Below are 20,725 nucleotides of genomic sequence, written 5' to 3'. Positions count from 1 at the left end.
TGATAATCCTTTGATCTACAATATTGTTAAGTCGCCTTACAGTAGCATTGCAGTACCTTCAAAAGTGGTGGTAGTTTGGCGAGTGGCTTGTTAAAAAGGCCTCAGTGTTGGATGTGATGTAATTGCATATAAAGTTAATAGAAAGAGGTGATCAGGTGTGAATAGATGCATGTTTGCCCAGGTAATGCTCAATGTGGGTTGAAAATGTTTCAACCTAATCAGGTAAACATTTTGACCTCAGCATTTCTAAAACCCTGATCACAGTCCTTTAAGTAGCATCCTCTCATAAACAGGACAAACCATGATTCCAGATACACTTTACCTGTGCTGATGTTAACTTATTTCTTTTCATTTTCTAACTGAAATCTGTTCATTACTCAGTGTTTTATATCAATAAAGTTACATTTAAAAGGATTTGAGAACTTACAAATGCAGTTGGTAGAATGAGTTGTTGTGATTTTTGTAATTCTAAAGAACATTTTCACATTCTGGTTTTTTGTTGAAGGATGAGGTGGCTCTTTCTCATATGACATGACTGCAGCATAAACCACGCTAATGATAACCACAATACTCACATCCTGATTGGACATCTCCCAATACGGCCGTTCCCCATATGACATCACTTCCCACATGACAATGCCATAACTCCACGCATCACTGGCTGAGGAGAATTTCCTGTATGAGATGGCCTCAGGTGCCGTCCATCGGATTGGGATCTTACCACCCTGTTCACACACATACAGTATAAAATGAAGACGTATGCACTCATGGATGGACTCACATAGACATTCCATGCATGCCCTATTGACCTATCAGTAAACTAAGCTAATGATAACGATAACGATAAAGATGTTGTTTTGTTACAAAAATGGAGGACAATAGCGAGCAGAGGCGTCCTGAGCAGACAGTCATGACACCAAAACATCTCAGAAGCAGCATGTGTAAAGGTACAGTCTCGTCAATCGACAAAAATAATGACGTGCTGTGGTGTTTTGGTGCGCATTTAATTCCAATTAATTGTAAGTCACTTCGAATTTGTTCGATTTACGTTTATTTGAAAACGTGACAGCCTTACCATGAGAAGATAGATTTGTGGTTTAAAGAACCGAAAACATCACCTCTCTCAGGCCTCTCTCTGGAGCTCTAGTAACAACAGGTTGATGAGCCAAACAGAAGAGAGTCTCTGATTTCTCTCTTCTGATTGGCTGACTGTTTTCTGAGTGATTGAATAAATATTTCGATCCGATTTCAGAAACACCAAACCCTGCTTTGTTGTGACATCACAAAGTTCCAGAGGTCCTGACGGCTCATTTAAAGGCAGTTTCTGAATTGTGTGCGTGTTTCTCTGTGAACTGAGCGCTTTGATACTTTCACAGTAGTAATATAACACATAGGCCTGCTTTATAACCAAAAAAGACATGGAAATATTACTTTATACAATATGGGACCTTTAAAAGTATAGCTGTGCTTAGTGACATACGCTGTTTAAAATGTTTATTAGGTGAAAGTGTGATCAAGTGCATGTAGAGCCATTTGTGCCCCCCTATTCTGAATCCGGACTTCCTCACCTCACCTCACCATTCACTTCCCTTCTGTGGATTTCGACCGCAGTCTTGTGGAGCAGAAAGTTTAACTTGGAACCATAAACAGCATTTCCTTCACACAATAACCTCAATAGAAAACCAGGAAATGGAGGTCACTGTGGGCTCAGACAGATTTACAGAGCAGTGTCCTTTCAGCACAAAACATTTTGAAGTTGAGCTTTTGCTATATAAAGGCAACTCTTTCACTTTCACTGGCCCCGGGAGAGAAATTTCATCAGTCTAATCAAGAAGAGGTAGAGCAATGCATCAGTTAGCTGATGTGTCAAGCTTACATAGGAGTACAGAGCATCAGGTTGTGAACACAGTCTTTGATGTTTGTCCTTCAGTGGAAAATGTTAGTGACCAATATTTCTAATGTCTTTCCAAAGACCTTCCATACTGAAGTCCATTTGAGTCCTATCTCCACCTTGTGCATACCGTGGACCTAGTTAATGCAACAGATATGACTTTTTTATGATATTGTAACATAGAGAGCAACAGCAAATGGAGTTGTTGTTTGCAACTGTATCCCTGCGCCTTTCATAGTTCGACACCTCTACCATTACTTCTAATGAGGTTCTCTCGCAAACGCAGGAACAGACCAGGCGTCAGCCAACTGGTAGCAAATGAGACTGAACTAGGAAAAACACGTATCCTTGATATTACTGCTATAGCGCTGTAGAATAAAGGTGAAATATGTAAAGCTTTAGAAAGAAGTAAATATGTTCATCCAGATTTCCTGACTGGTCAATGACATTTCATTCTAAATACACAGACCCAGCTGTGCAGTTAGCTTGGCACTACAGCCTGAGCGATACGATGGTGGGGTGATCTTATCAGCATATTTAAGCTAGATGCAAATAAATTTGTATTCATGTTTATAATGGCTGATAAGTGCCAAGAAGTTGTTGCTACTGCAGTTTGACCACCAGAGAGACGAAGCTCAGCTCAGTCAGTGTTTGTGTGAGCGGTGTGCGCTTCAGCCTATTGAAAAATAGTATAGCTCAGTATAGCTCTAACATCCGCTATAAAACACACACTTGGTAAATTAGTTAGCCACAACGCTAGCTAATGCCATGGCTTGTCAGTGGGGGATTGATTTTCACAAGATACAATATCTTTTGTCTCAGACGTTTATAGCTGAGACACAGAGACTTTTCAGAATTAAAAGATAAATCACTAGGCTAACTCTGACAAAAGATTCAAAACAGCTGCCTTGCCATAAACATGTGCACATTCAAGTAAATGACGGTGAAAACTGATCCACACACTCCTCAAGCCCCCTTCAATAACTAAATGCATGGGAACTCTATCTAAAATCTTTATGTCATGTGTTTCTGTTAGAAAAATGAATGTCGGCCAATGTATCGTCATCAGATTTTTACATTTATGAAACATCGAAATCGGCAAGTGTGACACCAGATACATCACCTTTTTTTAGTGCAATTTGAAAGTTTAGGAAAGCCGGTTTCATCTTTAGGAAATCTTCTCTAGCTTTAGACCCCTTCAGATGCCTTTTGAAGGGACTGAACTAATGAACTTTCCTGTCATTAAACACAAATGACACCCCAAATAAAAGTAATGGCAACATCTCAAAGCAATTTCCAAAACTAAGAGGTATATGTGTTTATTCGCAGATGTTAGTGCTGTTAGTTAGTGCAAAACCTGCTTCGAAGAAGGAGCTCAGATATGATTTTCAGTGGACTATAGCCATATTTCATCAGAGGTTTTTGAATACAACAACTGAACAAATTTTAGGTTCAGGAACATTCCTACATTACACCTCTGATCCCATAAAGCAAAAGGTTTTCAGATGAGTTCTGAGCAGAGAAATTAAGACTTGAATCAAGAAGCCACTGTTGTGTGAAGGGATTTTTGAATAAATGTACCACTGAAGTACAACAAATTAATAGTTAACAATTTTAGTTTTAGGAGGGTCATGTACCGTTGTGGTGTAAGCAGCCTCCGGGTCGTCCTCCAGCACTCGGGACAGGCCGAAGTCTGACACTTTACACACCAAGTTGCTGTTGACCAGGATGTTTCGAGCCGCCAGGTCTCGGTGAACATAGCCCATGTCTGACAGGTACTTCATGCCCGAGGCGATGCCACGCAGCATGCCCACCAGCTGGATGACAGTGAAGTGACCATCATGTTGCTGACAGGGAGAGCAGGACACAGAGGAAAATTTACTGGTAGAGAAGGAGCCATTGCACAAAACCAGTTGGACAATCAGAGAGAAAGGTGGAGAAATTGAATAAGACATAGGAACAACACAGACAAATAACATAATGATATGTGTGTAGCAACAGACACATATGTTGTAAAATATTTCAGTTATAATTATGTTTCAGCAGTTTATTGACAGGACAATGTGCTGCAGTAAATATGCTCCAAAATTTAGTTACTTACAAAACAAAGTTAAGCTGCTTGTTTTTCTTATGATTTTTACAAAAAGTTTTCTCTCAATGGCCTGCAGCTAAGCGCAGTGTTGTGTAGTCAAGGCCAGAGACTGAGAGTGATCTTGCCATCTTCCTGGATGGCCTTATAATGACGGCCTTATAATGACCTGACTAGCAACAACGTGTTTTTTTCTGCAGACCAAAGCAAAGGCATTCATGTGTTATGCTTTTGTCTTTTTATATCAGCAATGTTGTGCTGTGTTTATTTCCTACAAAAACAATATCTGAGGCCCGAAATAACCATAATCATTCCTGAGTTCTTTGATCACTTCAACACTCACCCTCAGAAATGAGTCCAATGATCCATTTTCCACGTATTCCACCACAATCATCACAGGTCTGCCTGCAAACAGACAAACACAGAAAAGCACACTCTGTATTTTTGCAAAGATTATTTTCTTTCTATTCACTATACTGCATCTATTATGGATTTCTTTTGCTGTTAAAGACAGTCTACAGTGAAGGGTGAGAGACAAGAGACAAGAAAGGACTGGAACACAACACTTACAACACAATAATCAGTTTGTATTTTTCCCAATGTCTAATAATTTTGCCAGATCATTTCAGTAATTGTGACCAAGAAGTGGAAACACAGAGACACAAAACCCAGCGTTGTGTGTTTGTGTGTACAAACTATAACACATGATAACACATCAGCTACCTGAGCTCATAAGCCAGTATCCAGATCTTTGTACTTTGGTTACTATAGTTTCTGCAGGTAAATATCCTTGGTTGATATTTTTGGATCAAAGACACCCTTAGGTAGTGGTTTGTGTTAATATTCAATATATTTAAACTTAAACTAAAATATACACCACTACATGTCATTAAAAACTCTAAACAAAACAATAAATAAATAACTATTAGTGTAACATTTCTTCATCAAAACAACTGGTGATATTGTAACATTCATGATTACAAGTGTGGGCAATCCAATAACGTCCCTTAGAACAAGCTCAGTTGTTGCTTACACAGACTGACTAAGTATCACACAACAACATCCAGCAACACTGACTACAGAATGGTGAGCAAGATAAATAACAACATGTAGTTCAAAAAACCTGTTGGCTTAGGATCACTGGTCCTAAATGATCGACTGACAGACCACAAGATAATGTTTGGAGTCAGGCAGGTGACGGATTAGGTTCTGGTAAACATTGGCGAGCAAAATCACACAGTACAAACTGTGAGCTCAACAAGTCCAACAAGAAGGAGAAGGCAGGGGTGTTTGTGTGTATGTGGGTGTGTGTTTAGCACAGCTGCCAGAGAAAGAGAGAGAGAGAGAGAGAGAGAGAGAGAGAGAGACACAAACCATCAACCGTTGATTGGTGCATCAAGTGAAGATACTGAATTCACACTCATTTTTTTCCATCACAACATGTTCAACCTGCAAATGGGACCTATTTTGCATTCAGTCCGTCTATAACATAAAACATTCATTAGACACAGATGCAGGCACACTTTCTCTTTCCAAATGTTATTGTTTCCCCACAGAGGATCCCTGTGGTGATACAGATTGACTGGTTTACAGCTGGGAGGCAGTCGTCCAGCCCTGTGTGCTGGTGAGCTGTAAAATGCCCTGAACTGCTGGAAAGAGAAATAAAAGTGTTACTGTGGTGAAGTAACACCATGGTATCACATTTCCAATTCAAGTCGTCTTTTGTCACTCAAAGGGGTATGTGAAAAATCACATTATGAAAGGTGGAGTATACAGAGATAAAAGCGTCCCTTTAATACATCTGAAAAGGCGCAGGGTGTTTTCAGTTTCACAATACAACAGCACACTGTGTAATATTGCCACTTTAGAGAGTTAAGGCATTTGATTCTAATTTCCTGGGTTTCGACAATTAGATAGAAGTACAGACAGCACAGGAATTGTGCACCTGCTCTACATCATTGCCTTATTTGATGAAATTAAAGGAAAATCAGACACAAGGAGATAATTTACTGCCTGTGTCGTAACACAACAAATCTAAATGACATCTGTCACCACTGCTTGACACCCTCACAAATATTTTCGATAACTGATACAACAGGTAATAACAACCACAACGTTAGTGATTATTTAAGTGACTACAACATAAACAGAAAGACAGGAGAGTTTATCCAAGTTGGGGAAGTTGTTGACATATACATTTTCAAAAACAACTACTTATCTTCTTTCCCTCATATTCTTCACCAGCTATGTGTAGTAGTAATAATACCATACCATGCCTGAGCTCAAAAACCACACAAGGGTGACATCTATGCTTAAAGCAGCTTGTTTCATTTTACAAGAGGAGGGCTGTAAGGATGAGAACTGAGTGGATGGTTTGGCAAATGCACATTGGAGTTTATTTCCCTTCCACATTTGATAAGAACACCTCAAGGCCACTTTTTGAAGCTTTTCACTGGGAAGCATCTGGAACTGTCAAAAAATGCAACATAATTAAAAAAAAAAAACAGATGGTGCAAACTACTTTGACACCAAAATTTCATTGTTCCAGTGGATTGTCAATGACACATCCCCGACTGCACCTTCCAGCGTGGTTCAAAACAAATGCTAAACAGGCGCAGGTTAAAACACTGCTCCTCAAAAAAATGAACACCTGTTATGCTGTAATTATAAAGGTATTTTATAATTTATTTTTTAAATGTTTTTAAATGTTAGGAATGGCCATTTTCTACATGATGAGCAATGGGGAAAAAAAACGCTGTATACTGGGGCATTTATATCAGCTTAAAATCAACACACCTTCAGAAAATCTCAGAAATATTGAGTGTCTCAACAGAAAAGAAGACACAGTCGGTATATGAATAAATGGATGAGCAGACCATTCAGTCTGTACTGAAGTGTATCACTTTTTCAGACCAAACGGACACATTATGTTGTTGCTGTTGATGTTTTTTTTCCCCAGCAAAATCTTATCATAATATCTTTAAATTCGCAGATACTGTCTCTGCACACAAATCCAGCAGGGACAGACAGGAAATTATTTGATCAAGCTTGGCTTTCCTGAGCTAATTAGCAAGGTCTGGAAACAATATATAGTTATGCAGTGCAGCGCCTGAACAAAAACAAACGCACCTGTTTACCAGAGTCTAATGTGTCACCTGTTATTTCAGTGCAGGTATAGCAGTCAGTCACAGCATAATACTCTCCATAATTAGTCTCTGAAGAACAACAACAGATGGAGGGAGAGGAAGATGGAGAGAGTGAGAGAAAGACAAACAGACAGGCAGGCGGACAGAGAGAGGGTACTCAGAATTAATGTCTTTCGATAAAGGATGCCCCCACTGCCAAGCAAATGGCTTTCGATTGTGTCATTTGGTGTGTATAGTGTATAGTATGTGTGTGTACTGGATAGGCAAGCATGGTTGGAAAATGGTTTGTTCTAATGGTTTCCTCTCTTTTAAACTCAGATAACTAAAACCTGGTAATCCAGGCCAATTCTTATTCAACATATTACATTCAATTAATTTTACTGAATATTTTTCATGTTTTTAATGTTTCATGTGATATTAAATGGTGACAACAACAACGCTCCAAATTAAAATATTAGTATAATATTAATAAATATATAATAAGGAGGATGCTTCCTAAATTACAGTATTATGGCTCTGTATGTTCTGGCACTTACAGTACTATATGGATAATACAGTTATAAAAAAATATATACTAAAATTTATATAATCTATATCAATTTACCATGCTCAAGTCACACTTACATAAATATTATCACAGGAGATTTCCAAAAACATAGAAAAAAAGAAAAATTCTCACCTTAAAGTCCACTTAGTATTTTTTTTGGAGGTTTAAAGGAGTTACTTTTAAACTTTGCTAATGCTACATAGCTAACGTTAGCACTAACACTTACCAGTGAATCATTCCTTTACTGACCAAGAACTATCTCCACCAGTGGAACGCAAAGTCAATGTTTAGCCTTGTTTCGCCTCTACTTCAATGACTTCTTTTAGTCAGTCAAGTTAGCATGCTAACCATTTTTATTTCATTGTCCCTGTTTATGTGTTGCATCTAATTTTATTTTATTATTATTAGTTATTTTATTTTGTATGTATTGTCCATATCCTCTCTTCTTTGTATCTTAATATCTTATTGTTTCTTCCATTTTCAAATTTCACACTTTTAATAAGGTGAAATGAAAAATGTTTTGAATAATAAAGTATTAAAGGAAAATACTCTCTTTTATTTATAACAGAAAAAAACTATTCATGCGTATATAAGGTAATTATTTTCATCAGATTAAATTGATTTAATAGAACATACAAAGAAGGGCCAGATACAATATTTTCAAGTGATGTCAATAGCTCTGTCATTCAGAAATAACAGACCTTTGAATGTTTATTCAGTGCAGCCAGTCGAGTCACAATGTTCACATTCTTTTACCAGCAGAGGTCTTTAATGACAAATCTCAGTATTGTGTGGGGAGTTTTTTTTTTACTCAACTGTTACAGAGATGGTAGACTATAAAGCTGCAGTTAAACCTATCAGTGGAAAATACCTGCAATCAGCACATGTAATGATACAATAATGGCAGTATCGGCCTTTAAAAACCCTTATCAGCTGAATCCTTGTTAGTGGGGTCAGAGCTGAGGAGTGTCCTCTATCTACATTCAGAGAGGGGTGGAAAGTCTTCAGGGGACACATTTATATTCACAGCGATGTCTCAGTTTATACACCCCCTGTAAAAACAACCATATGTTGCGCTAGGTGAGCCCCGTAAAACAGAGCTCGTTAACAAGTTCACACTCACACACAAACAAACAAACACACACACACACATACTCACACACAGACACACACTCACACACTCACTCACCTTGTGCAGGTAATGCGTATTCCTGCACAAAAACAGGGCATTTGAACATGCTGGCCACTTACACACAATATAAACACACTTATGCGTACACACACACACACACACACACACACACACACACACACACACACACACACACACACACACACACACACACACAATGTTTACGTAACACAGTTATTTTAATGGAGACCTACATGGGAAAATGCAAGACACATATGACGGGAATGTACAGAAAAAGCAGTAGAGTTGCTTTGACAGGCAGTGTAGTTATGGTACACAAGTTAATTCACACTCAGATTTGGCAGAGACTGCACGAAAATGTTAGGAAGTGACAGCGGCTGTTCTTCATGTTAATAACAGAACTGTGGGGAAAAATATTTTGTATTTAGCACTCACTTGAGTCGTGATGAATAGGTTTGTCTGGCTGTATCAGCACAGCTTTAGAGCCACATCTCTAAATACTTTTTCATCATCAGCACCAATAACTGCTACATGCTTTGCATGTACTACAAGGTCAAATAAATGCAAAAAATGACCTTGTCAAGTCAGTTAAGCCACATCTCCCATAGTCCCTCTTACTTTTGGTGACCACGCCTTCCAACCTGATGATGTTGGGGTGGTCAAACTGGCCCATGATTGATGCCTCACGCAAGAAGTCCCGCCTCTGACGCTCCACATAGCCTCCCTTCAGTGTCTTTATCGCCACGGAAATCTCCTTCTTCCCCGGTGTTCTCAGGCGACCACTGCACACCTCACCAAACTCCCCTGGAGTGTACAGACACACACATACACACACACACACACACACACACACACATACACATACACACACACACACACACACACACACACACACACACACACACACAGTCAATCACAAAACTCCACACCATCACCATGTGACAGCACAGTATGCCACCTGGGGGCAGTGTTGCAGTTCTCATCTAAAATCCAGCATTATTGCCTCTTGTCTGATTGGTCTAACTCAATAAAACTCTCTATTTCACCTTCTAAAAAAAGCACAGAATCTATTCTTACACTTTCTTTTGTTCTCTAAAGCTGTTAAAGCTTTAATATTCCTGCAGTCTGTGCAGAGAAAATGACAGTGAGACACTGGGAAATGGAAAAATGCATCCTCTTTAGTGTGTACAATGGAGTAGAGGGGGGTTCACAGCAATTTTATGAGTGGAATGAAAATAGACCATCTCTTATGGCACATTTGAAGTTATTGTTATTTTAACCAACATTAAAGGATCCTCTTCTACCCAAAGGTGAACGGCACGAATCAGTGAGACATAAGTGGATGAGAAAGTAACTGTGTATGTGCAGGCCTGAGTGTGTGTGTATACCGGCTCCGATCACCCTCTCGATGCGGATCCTGGATGGGTCGATCTCCTTGGTGAACTCATGGACGGCCTGAGTGGGGTCCTCGTATGTATCAGGGTCTACATAGGTCTTTATTCCTGGGAAAGGGACTGTGAACATATATAGAGAGAAAATTAGTTTAACTCAGATGATGATTTTTTTAGATTCACATCAATTTTAAATCACATTAAAACAATATATGAAACATTTTACTGCTACTGCCAAAAAAACTTTTACTGCTTCTACTGTTACGACGTATTTCTATTACAGCTACTGCTGTTGCCATAATACTGCCCAACCAGGGGTACTTGAACCCAAAGAGGCAATTCTGACATTTACAGGGGTGTATACGGAAAGATCGTAGAATTCATGATGTTATTAAAAAAGACCCGTGACATATTTTGATTTATAAGGAACACATTGGATTACAAATCTGCAAATCTGAGGCTAATCTTTAGTATATTTAGTCCCAATAAACATTAAACTACCAGCTACGATAAGCCAACTTCACAGGACACGCCTCCCACACACCTAATTATGCTGTACCACCTTAGCAAGTTGTGTTGTTATTGAGAGGGTATGAAAACTAGTAATTGAGCGAGCAGAGAAGTCAGTTTCTATAAGAACAATTTCAACCTCTATATAATTAATGGTGTTAAATAACATCCAGTTTAAAATAAATGACCATATTTGGAACATAATGGGCGACAGTGAAGGGGTACTTGAGCTCATCTAAGAGGACTGTGGGGACACATCAGATAAAAAACATTTGGGACTATAAAACTCTCCCCCCAAAAACATGCAGAAAATAAACTGTGGTCCTTAGATGTTTACAGCTGAAAAACTATTTAATGCGTTTCTTCTTATATTGTTTTTTTTTTTCTATTGTATGAACAGTGGGTCACGGGACATTACATAAAACAATACAAAGTGATGTGATCACCCTTTAGACCGCAGTGAGCAAGTGTTACCCCACTCTGAGACTTACACACATACACCAACAGACGCACTACTAGCCTGCCCCCCCTCTGTGTTTTGCTGCAAAAGCAAAGCCAGACTTTTAAGCGGGGACCCCCCTTTTAGCCCCTCCTACAGCAAGCCTCCACCTGCTGAAGTGTCTATGAGCAAGTCTGTGGGTCTTAACAGGCTGCTGCTGATCCTGTGCTGACACCTGACCTCCCGGTGGGGGTGGGGGTGGGTGGGGTTAGACAGAAGCTGTGTTTCTATTTCAGGGATCGATGCGGTATAGAAAACAACAATCAGTTCTCTATGATGCATGAACCAGTACCAGCGAAACCCAGAGGACCCTGTTCTCCTCTCAAAGCTTCTGCTCAACACCACACTCAGCGCTGAGAGGTGCGACAGGGCACAGGAGGCAGGGCGGTTTTCAACACCAATACTTTAAGGTTGAACATGCACACTCACTTATAATGTGCATGTTTCCATATCTTAAACTCCAGCGAACTATGTGGCAGCTTGTAAGCTACTTCCAGAAGCGAATTCTCTTACCGTCTCCTATCTGTTTCTGACTCTCTAGCCTCGATCCAACTGTCCTCTTAAAACATACCTCATTTCTCATTGTCCTGCTCTCTCTTCCTCTGCCTCTCTACCTGGTTTCCCTCATCCTCATTTCTCTTTCCTTTCTGTTTCTTTTCCCTCGCCTCGCCTCAACGTTCGTCGTTCCACACAATTTTTTTTAATTTTTCACCTAACAGCTCTCATTTGAATTTGTTTTTCCATGTCAGGAATGAGAAGTTGGGTATTGCAAGACAAAACAACAGGCAAAAGAGACAAAAAATTTACAAGAGTGCAAAAGCAAACAGCTCAGGGAACAAGAAAAAAAAAACAAGCAAACAAAAAACAAACAAAAAAAACCTCCCAAAAAACTACTCATGTAGAACGAAAGGAGCGGTAGACAGAAAGATGAAGAAGCATGGCAGTTTACAGAATTTTACTCTGTTGATTTCTCTGTGACTTCTTTTCTCACTAGCAAGTCAATATATTTGCATTCTGTAAAAGCTTGCGGCGGGGTTTGTCATTCCTGTGCAGAACTCAAATATGCCTAGGCACAGAAACACATGGGAAATGATCCATAAAGCACACTACGTTGAATGCAAACAGAAAAGCAGGTGGCTATTCTGTTAGCCGCTAACTGTGGCTAACAGAATCGCTCTCTTCTCGTCTCGGCCTTGTTTACTGGCAAAAACAAACCACAGAAAAGAAAACCTGGCACGTTCTCGACAAATGGTTCTACGTTCTGGCAAAGGTAATGTTCAACACTAATGTTATGTAGTGTTCCAAACAGATTTGAAATTCCATTAAAATTAGACTGAACAGACTTCCCCAACCATCATTATCATAAATATGGAAATTGATTATCCTTGACTCAGTCTTTTTGCAACGCGAAACTTGTGAAAATGCCAAAACCATTGAGAGAAAAAACTAAACAAAACACCCAGAACAACAGAGAAAAGAGAGGGAGACTAATCTGACTCACTATGTCCATTCTGATAACTGGTCCTTCTTTTCTCCTCCGAGGTCATCTTGGCCTTGAAGTACCACTGACACCTGCAAAACAAACGACAGAGTTAAAAAACATGCAGTAATATTGCCTGGAATTACGGTTTCTACAGAAAGGCAGGTGTGTGTGTGTATGTATGTGTGTCATAGGTTTTTGCAGTTAAAGGTGAAAATTAAAGATTTGTCAGGAGAACTTATAGCGACTTATCTTTGTGTTTCTTTTGACACTTTTGCACACACCTATTTGCATATTATATGTGCCATTTTAACAAACTCACACTCAAAATGTGCTGGTTTGACGCTTGAATAGTGGCACCCGGAGCTTAAATGAACGGACTCAAAGGTTCATATATGTGGTGCCAAGGGGAGTTTCTGAGAGATGATTTTAGAGCAAAAAATAACATGGTAGAAAAAGAGAGAGAAATGAGTGAGCCAGAAATGAACCGGATGTTCAGCATAGAAAGAAAAAGTGGTTCAGTCATTTCTCAGAGGCTAGTTGGTCTATTAAAGTTACCATCCGTTTTCATAGAAACACACTTCATGAAAGTGAAATTTTCCGGTAAAACAGATAAAACTACTGCCTATACTATTAACAACTGGAACAGAATAAAACAGAACCGTTTCATAAGGTTTACTGATTGGAACTTCTCATTTGAAGAAAAATATTCACAGGCAGTGACATCCTTGCCTTGAGTCTTTCCTGGAGCTAAACAAATTATAAAACAGAGATACAGTACATGTGTGCAGACACACACACACACACTCAAAATTCTTGACAAAACAGGTCAAAAGCTCTGGGTCAATGAGTTCATGTAACTTAAAGGAACAGACACTCAGAGAATGAAACACCAACACGCAACTACAGAAGGGAGGTACAGTAGCACGCACTAATGCAAAAACTCCCCCCTGTGTGTGCGAGTGTGTGTTTGTGTGAGAGTTTATCTGGGCACCGAGAGACCGGGAGACAGCCAATGACTGATAAAAAGCCTGTCTACCAAGAAAGTCTGAAAAGCTGTGAGATTAGACGACAGCATCTGCAAAAGACCACAGAGGAATTTATCCAAATGCTTGGATGTTACTCTGAAATCAAAAAAGAAGAGAAATATAAAATATAACCTTCCAGAATCACAATCATGGCAAAGTACAGTGTATGGACATGGTCTGACACACAGCTCAAACACATTACTGCCCAATCAAAATACTGTAGTCAAAAAGTACTGGTGAGTGTTGCATCTATAATATAATCACTACTGTTAGTGTTTAGTCATATTTAATGCAGTTCACTTACTTATTTACTTACTTACGATTCAACAGAATATGTAAAAAAGAAAGAGGAACTTGGATAGAAACCCAACTAGACACAGATAAATACTGACACATGGAGCAATAGCAGCAGAAACTAAAAAACAACAAGTCCACATACATTAATAACAAACTAAGTCATTACATGACTCATATGACCTTTCCAAAAGAAATCCATGTGAACTTTTCTCATCTGCCATCATTATGGTTGTTGCTGTGATAAAAGGTGAAAAACTAATATTATGTCCCTCTTGTATGTGAGTGAGAGAGTTACATCTTCAGTATAACAGTGCTGCAGTAAAGCAGCAGTAGTGTAATAACCCAGTGGACTATATGGAAGTCAGTGACATGTATGAGCTTGTCATCTCAGATTAAATCCCCTGTCAGGACTCTCAGAACTTTCATGAGCATCCTGGTAACAGGCAAAAATAATTTCCTTCTCTACAGTCGCTGTTCTTTTTCAAATAATTTAAAGCATCAAGCTATGACAAAAATTTGAGTCATTAAAGTAGAAATTTAATTACAATTTTGACCCTTGGTCTCTCATTTTCAGTTTTCCTACCTGATATAGCCTCATCATGGTGACACTAGAACTTCATAATGAAAAGTAAGGCACAACTTAAAGAAAAGAAAAACCCAAAATTGTAATTCTTCCATACTGATCTACAGTTTTTCACAGTTGGACAAGGACTAATACGAGGTTACAACTCAATCAGCTTTCAGTGTGTTTGCCTGTGAAAACCCTGCTGCAGTACTAGTGCAATCCCAAAGGCTCTGAACCTCACCAACATTTGTAATGAAATAAATACAAACACTCTGCGTGGTAAGGCATCAGTTATGGTTAAAGTGAGATGTATTTTTTCATTATATATAATTTTGGTGAACTCACCCATTAAAAGTCAAACATCTGGTCTGATGTTCAAACATGATTCAGCATCACCTAAATGTTTAGTAATGGAGGACTGTTAACAAATGAACCTGCGTTGCTCGCAAAGTATTTGGTGCCTGGTATCTGAGAGATAGAGGTGGCACTGCTGGAGAGGAGCAGCGAGATGGAAAATAATGATGAAGGTAGACAGGTGCTCTCGGTTCTGACTCAGGAGGTATCACTGATGAATTTTAAAATTTATTTTGCAGTAGAGGGCTTAATTAATGACCGCGTGCACGAGGGATGCTCGCTCCTACTTCTCCCCAGAGGATCCCCTAATACATTTTCTCATATTTCATAATTTATTAGATAGAATATAGAATTATGAGACCTGTTTCATACAGTCCCACAGAGACCGAGCACAGTTAAAAATGACACAACTCAAGGCTGTATTTTTTTTGTGAATCCCTGTTTACTCATACGCTCTACATAGTTTGTTTTCATATAATAATGCTGGTATTGAATTAAAAACAAAAAACTCCTCAACCACTTAAAAGCAGCTCATTCACATGTTTTTCGTTGTTAAACTGATGTTGTACACATAAGAGATGAGTGCTCTTAAGAATGAGAAAAGGACACGCTTTCTATACCTCTGTGTATTTATGCCTCTTGTTTCTGTAGCCTTTCCGTCAACTTGACAGTGTTTAATTCAAACTTTAGCTGTGTTGGACGCGTGACAGAAATGTAAAGTGCTTCCTAGACAGGCCGCTGTCCTGACTTTTATGGACAAGAAAAGCTGGCATTTATTCTAACACGAGACTGACGTGTTAAATTACCAACACATTTACAGCACGCAATAAAGAGCATGTCTGAAAGGGACTTTAAAAGAGTGGCAGCAAGTAGAAGAGCAGAGCCCAGAGACTTGACCCAAACCCCCAACAGTGCCAGAGCAGAGACAGAAACAGAGATCTCACATAGTCACACTGTCACTTCAGGAGAATCCTCTCCTCACTGTCACTGCTGCAGACAAGTGCGCCTCTCCCCCAGCACTGTGGTCTGGATGAGTGATGCTATCTCCCTCCTGGAGAGCCAGTGGAGCTGAGGGACAGAGGTTTGCAGCTTGGTCCCACAGGACATGATGATATTGACATATTTATTGCTAGTTTGGTTCTGGTTTGAGTGTAAAATATAAATATTACTTCTAAAGCATCAATTGTTACTATCAACCATTATTTTCAATACTGAATTATGGATTACAATTCAAAACAATTTAGCTTCATGCACCACTCTACATCCCCTACACCCCCCTACTCCCAATATTCTGATTAATATCTAGGAGATAGAGTAAATGCACACAGACATCTTAAAAGAATGAAGACAAAACTGTCACTGCCACAAGACCATATACAGCCACCACTACTAAACATAAGCTCCAACTAATGTGCCTAAGGATGTGGCGTATATTACACAACACATTCCTCACATAAAATACCTATAGTGCAAAGATGACATACTCTCTGAATGAGAAAAAAGATAAGTCATTTCTAAACAAAAAATATAACCAACAAAATGCCATATTTCCAATCTGGCCTTTTCCTTAAAAACAACAACAATCAGAAAATGTGAAGGAACAGTTTCACAGTTTTGTGGAAACCTGTTTCTGTTGCTTAAGGATGACACTTGTATTGCTCACAGCTTTAGTGTATTATATAACAAAAAAATAAGAGAGGCCCATTTTCTACTCTGTGCGCTCACTGTTCCACCACTGAAATCTGTCCGTCGCAGTCTAATCTACACAACACAAACAGTTCACTGAAACACAACACGAGATCGAAGGAAATTGTAAAGTTGGATCAAAAAATACAAACAAACAAACAAAACAATTTGCAGGCTAATATAATTTCAGTGGATAAACCTGCAGCACTGAATCATAATGATTTTGTGTGATATGGATTCAGATGTGATGACTGGGAGGGTCAGTGAAGTTCACTAAACTCATTGTCATGTTCATGAAATCAGTCAAGACCACTTTTACTTTGTGACATTGTGCATTTTCATGCTGGAAGTAGCCATTAGAAGATGGTAAATTCATGACCATAGACCACCACCACCAGCCTGGACTGTTGACACAAGACAGGTTGGGTCCATGGATCCATGCTATTGACACCAAGTTCTGACCCTACCACCCTACCAGAACTCCAGATTAATCAGATCTGGTTATGTTTTTCCAGCCTTGAAATGTCCAGTTTTGTGTGGCTTAGCCCACTGCAGCCTCAGATATCTATTCTTGGCTGCTGCTGTAGTCCATTCACTTCAAGGTTCAAGGTGTTTTGCATTCTGAGATGTCGTACTGCTCACCACAGTTATAAAGAGTGGTTATCTGCATTAGCCGTAGCCTCTCTGTCAGATCCAACCAGTCTGGCCACCAGCCTCTCAGCAGTTTCAGAAACACTCAAACCAGCCTGTCTGGCACCAACAATCATGTCACTGAGATCACATTTTTTCCTCATTCTGATGTTGTCTGATGTGAACATCAACTGAAGCTCCTGACCTGTATCTGCATATTTATGCACTGCACTGCTGCCACATGATTGGCTGACAATAGCATGAATAAGCAGGTGTACAAAGTGTTCAGTGAGTGCATATTCATATTGGATAAAAAGTCAGGGCTCTGAAGAGGCCATAACATCTGTTGCAGACTCTTTGTTCTTCTTGTTGCTGAAGACAGTTCTTCATGTCTGTGTGTGTGTGTGTTTGGGCTCGGTGTCCTGCTGCAGAATGAATTTGAGACGGATCAGACGCCTCCACGATGCTACTGCATGATGTATAAGCCTCTAAACATCCAAAGAGCCTAAAACTGCAAGATCAGGAAATCTGAGAGTTCATCACCAGGAGCAATACCAAAATGTACTAGTGGAGACAGTGTGTCTGTAAATGCTTGCTTGCTATGAGTGTGTACGGGTTCATGTGATCACATGTGAGCCTCCTTCTTTTTGAAGATTTAACATAATCCAGGTTGCCAGATTAGAGCAGGTGTCAGAGGGCTGTGAGCCACAGGTTGCAAGATTGGGGCTTCGGCTGGGTGAAGTCTGTGGGATCCTGGACACTGATAGACAGAGCAGATAACATGGCGAGTAACACTGGCAGAGAGGACAAGAAGGGGATTTGGAAAGCTACTGTTGACCTGTGCTGATGGGGTCAAGCTGTTCATTAAAGAAATGGTGGCATGTGCCTTTATCAGTCTTTTCCAGTCCTATCCTCTGATCCCCTTTATCCGCCTATCCCTCTGTCTCACTGGCTTTCATGCTGAAAAGAGCCCGCACACACAGACACACACAAAGACATTTATCACACACAAAGACCTTGGCTTCTTCCACTGCTCTCTGGGCTGCTGAGCATTGTTTCCGTGCATATTCACACACATATTCACAAATACTTTTCAAACCCACACACCTCAGTAAAACAACCTCACCCACAGCCCTAATCAAAGCATCGGTGTAATGCAAACCACTCCTCTCTTGCCCTAACACCCCTCACAGTCAGCTCTCAATGACACATCTCGGCTACAGACGCTACAGAGAGCACAAAAGAAAGATGAGATTAAAGAAATAAGAAGAAAATGATACAAAAGAGTTGCAGTGACTGACAGACAATTCGAGGATAAAGAGAACATATACAGTAAAACTCAACTTCAGCTAAGCTACACCTGCACAATCGTGGCAGCTTTCCTCCTGTAGAAGTTTTCACTCTTCAAATTCAGCACAAGCAAATGCAAACAGATGTAAATTTTGGAAGCTTTTAGGGCAGCCAGGTGTTAAAAGTCCTCGTACAGCAGCTCCTCTTATATCCTCACTTGTGTTGTACAACCTATGAGAAGTATGTCACAGAAAGCTCTAATCTTTCTCCGGCAGCTCAAGTACATTTGCAGCTTTTTCAAACTCAAAGAGAGTGAAAGTCCCTCCCACACAGGGCAGAGGGATTGCAGATATGACAGACTTTGATAAAGTCAAAAAACACTCCAACTACTGCTACGACTGCTTTTAGCTTGATACAGGTATGAAACGGCCCCTCTCGTGCTAGCACGCAAAAAGACTGAAGAGCTTGCTTTAGCTCTTGCACCTGGTGTGTGTATGAGTTTTTAATAAAAAAATTAGGAACAGAGACCCTCCTACACATACTGAAATCACATCATAAATCCCTGCTATAAAACTGCAGCTGACAGTTTTTTTTTCTTTCCTTTTTTGTAAAGTTGATGGACTTAAAATTCCTTCGACATAACAATCTTGCCAACAATAAAGGCTTTCACTATGAAATGGTGCACCTCGTCTGATACATCTGTGCAGGTCAGTTGTGAAAATGAAATTCCATGGCAACCAGCAGAGTTGATATCTGAAATGAACATGCAAGTTTTAAGCTGCAGTTTCTCCAACGGGCACTAAATGTTGCCACCAGTGGAACAGGGGGTCACATTTCTGAAAATGCAAGTTAGTGCTGTGTTCATTTAATTTGCGCTTTCTGCAACCAGCACCTGGGATTGTATCATTCTTATTCTAGACCAGAATTCAATGGGTACAAACCAGTGACTGCATAAAGTTAATAAAGAAAATGATTATGTTGAAATGCTGAATGTAACATTTAAAAAAAAAAAAATCTGCTTAGGCCACAGTTGAAATCCAATTGTGACAAACTTTTATAATTTTTTATTAATTCAAATATATCTGTTGTGTTGTCTCTTGCTGAAACCAGGTGATCCACTGATATTTACTACATAAGACACAGAGGTGATAGAAGCTTGCAGACATAGGGAACACTCGTAGGGTTAGTGGGTGAACTAAGAGCTAACATGCTAACCAGCTGGCAACGAGCTCTAGTCAGTCCTACTGTGTAGTATGTCAGGAAAAAGCTCTATTTATTTTGCTGTGTAATCTTGTCTCACCAAATGGCATATGGATAAAACAACAATTACCTAAGCCATTTTGTGTGTTGTCACAATGCATTTTTTTTTTTGCATTTCTCTACTGACTAACCTCTAAAACTCTCCCTTACACTTCCCCTAACCCCAGCCAAAATGGTGTTAAATGACACAAGGGACTGCATGGCGCTAAATGACTCGCAAAAAAGCTATTTAATCGTAATCCTATGACATCACGTTAAATGTATGTAAATGTAAATATAACCAGGGCTTTAGGAAATAACAGTCAATAAATATCAAGTGTACCAGCATGCATCCATTACTGAAGGCTACTCATTCCATAGTCCTTCAGATTAAATTTAAAACAACATAATTTAAAACTGCGTATCAAAACTCAAAGCTCTCAGCGGGATGTAAACGGCTTCAGTTCCACACAAGCTTTTAGACCACTGTTCTGCCAAGGGCAAGTCTTGTGTCAAGTCCCATTCAAACATGGAGTTTCATCATGTTACCTAGTTGTTGTAAATATTCACACAAAGCGCTGTTGGGTCCCCTTGAGTGTTCACATACAGTGTCTGGTTTTCACCTAATCTGAAAAAAACAAAAAGAAACTGTAAACCCAACACACGTTTTCATTCATTTTGTTATATCAGGACTGTAAGGATGTGTCCAAACCAGGGTTGACTGACATGTCTTCCTATATGTTTTGTTGAACCTCATTCTTCTTCATTTTTAGGTTTGTTCTCTAGCAAATGGCAAATGGATCCATATTTTTAGGATATCAGTCATTTTTGGTGTTCGCTTTATCACAATCTTTTCTATAATCTATCATCACACTCTCTGACATGCATTATTTCTGTCAAATAAAGATCATTTCTTTTAAATACACCTGC

General features: G+C 39.5%; 1 protein-coding gene across 2 annotated transcripts in view; it reads right to left on the bottom strand.

The window, feature by feature from the left end:
• LOC130177741 (ephrin type-A receptor 6-like) overlaps window positions 1–20,725 on the bottom strand; it is a 170,907-nt gene that overhangs the window by 5,598 nt on the left and 144,584 nt on the right. For both annotated transcript variants that reach the window (XM_056389674.1, XM_056389675.1), the window contains exons 9-14: window positions 12,728–12,798; window positions 10,215–10,340; window positions 9,445–9,630; window positions 4,324–4,385; window positions 3,529–3,738; window positions 576–725 (exon numbers count right to left, since the gene is read on the bottom strand). In XM_056389674.1, coding sequence (XP_056245649.1) covers window positions 576–725; window positions 3,529–3,738; window positions 4,324–4,385; window positions 9,445–9,630; window positions 10,215–10,340; window positions 12,728–12,798 — 805 coding nt within the window. The remainder of the gene's footprint in view (window positions 1–575; window positions 726–3,528; window positions 3,739–4,323; window positions 4,386–9,444; window positions 9,631–10,214; window positions 10,341–12,727; window positions 12,799–20,725) is intronic.

Source organism: Seriola aureovittata, chromosome 11 (genome assembly GCF_021018895.1).
Source record: "Seriola aureovittata isolate HTS-2021-v1 ecotype China chromosome 11, ASM2101889v1, whole genome shotgun sequence".
Taxonomy (NCBI): Eukaryota; Metazoa; Chordata; class Actinopteri; order Carangiformes; family Carangidae; genus Seriola; species Seriola aureovittata.
Note: the sequence above shows the minus strand (reverse complement) of the source record. Positions and strands in the feature narration are given on the sequence as shown.